General features: G+C 33.4%; 1 protein-coding gene across 5 annotated transcripts in view; it reads right to left on the bottom strand.

Annotated features, from left to right (window-relative positions):
• Nucleotides 1-203: 203 nt before the first annotated feature.
• Nucleotides 204-1,603, bottom strand: part of DPY19L1 (dpy-19 like C-mannosyltransferase 1) — a 50,148-nt gene continuing 48,748 nt past the window's right edge. For all 5 annotated transcript variants that reach the window (XM_026843868.1, XM_026843863.1, XM_026843864.1 and 2 more), the window contains one exon: nucleotides 204-573. In XM_026843868.1, coding sequence (XP_026699669.1) covers nucleotides 417-573 — 157 coding nt within the window. In that variant the 3' untranslated portion in view covers nucleotides 204-416. The remainder of the gene's footprint in view (nucleotides 574-1,603) is intronic.

Genomic DNA, 1,603 nt, shown 5'->3' with positions numbered 1-1,603 from the left:
TGAGAAATGTGATGCCAGATGCTATAGCACCATTCCTTTGTTCCTAGCTGCTAGCACCAAAGCTTTAAACAAACTTCCTTTGCTAAGACATTCTGACAGTCCCATTTCACAATATCGTTGGTTTTGAGAATGGAGTTACTTCCCATAGCTACTTTTAACTCTTTTTGGATCAGTGTTAAATAAAATGTGCAAACATATAATCATTTGCATAGCAAATCTCAAGGGACTGACCCTGAAATAGAAATCCAAACTGTTAGGTTTAAGATATTTCTATAATCAGAATTCACTTAAAATGGTAAAAAATAAAATACACATTTTTCCATTTTAAGTCTAGTAGAAAAGGTATTTCCGATTTAGAATTCTTATAGTTACTAGTTTAAAAAGTTGAAAGACTCATGGTTCTTTGCATTGAAATGTTACTCCTTTGGAATCTTCAAGACTCTGTAATTGCTGTTTTCAAATACTGTGATGAAATATGGCCTGGAATCCTTGCTCATAAGGGTACACAAAGGAATTTTGCCACTATTAGCAGGATCTTCGACATCCCAAATTTCAGGCATACTGCAACCAGGCCTAGAAAACATGAATACAAAAAGAGAAATGAAGAAATTCCATCAAAAACCCACACAAGCTTGGTGAACTCAGTTCTATAACCCCTCTTTATGAATAGTTGATTGTGCCACCTGTATTTTTTTAAATTTGTCTTTATTCTAGAAATTCTTATCAGATTACAAATATCAATAAATACAGTAGTAATTTTAGAAAGTGTGGGAAATATGTAAAATTTGTCTGCTTTCGTGGTTACATAATTAATAAGAATTAATTTGGAGAAGGAAGCATATAAACCAACTCAAATTATACAATATACAGTACCACAGATGCTTAAAAGTGCCTATAAAATGGTGGGTGATGTTCACACTCCTAACATTTTTAAAGAAAACTCAGGAAATAAAACACCTTTTAAAAAAAAGCAGTAACTCCTTGCCTTTTTATTAAGCCAATTCCCTGTATAGTTAACTTTTAAAAGTGAGAATTGCTGAGAACTCCCTAATTTTGTCAAAGATAATTGCAAAGCAACAGAACAGGTTTAATTTTATTCTAAATGCAAAGTAAATAAAATAAAAAATCCAAACTGATTGTGTAAACGCCAAAAAGGTAAACTGGTAGGGAGAGGTGTGGGAGGAGGATGGGGAAGCACAGCCTCTTCTTAAGGACAGTTTAAATGTGACATAATTTTCAGTGACCAGTAATGGTGATATTTTGGTGCTCAAACTATCTTTTACTCCACATCTTTTATTTGTCCTAGGCTTTTATTATACACACACATCTGTTCTTGCTATCACAGGATAATGGCTTGTTTCCTCTGTGAATCCCTTCTGTATTTTACAGTGAAGTTTAAAAATACATACAACACAGCTTTTCAGGGGCTCTCAAAGATCACAAGGTTGCTAATGTGGGTAAAGTTAATTAAGCTTACTAATATCTGGAGACGCTGGCCAAAAATGTATTTTGGACACTTAACAAAACACAGATCAATGCTTCAAAACTACTACTTGATATGAATCTTAGACTATGTATTTGAGTGGCATATCATTCTTGTGAG

This window comes from Athene cunicularia (genome assembly GCF_003259725.1).
Source record: "Athene cunicularia isolate RWA chromosome 2 unlocalized genomic scaffold, athCun1 chr2_part2, whole genome shotgun sequence".
Classification (NCBI taxonomy): Eukaryota; Metazoa; Chordata; class Aves; order Strigiformes; family Strigidae; genus Athene; species Athene cunicularia.
This window is presented reverse-complemented; position numbering and strand designations above follow the sequence as displayed.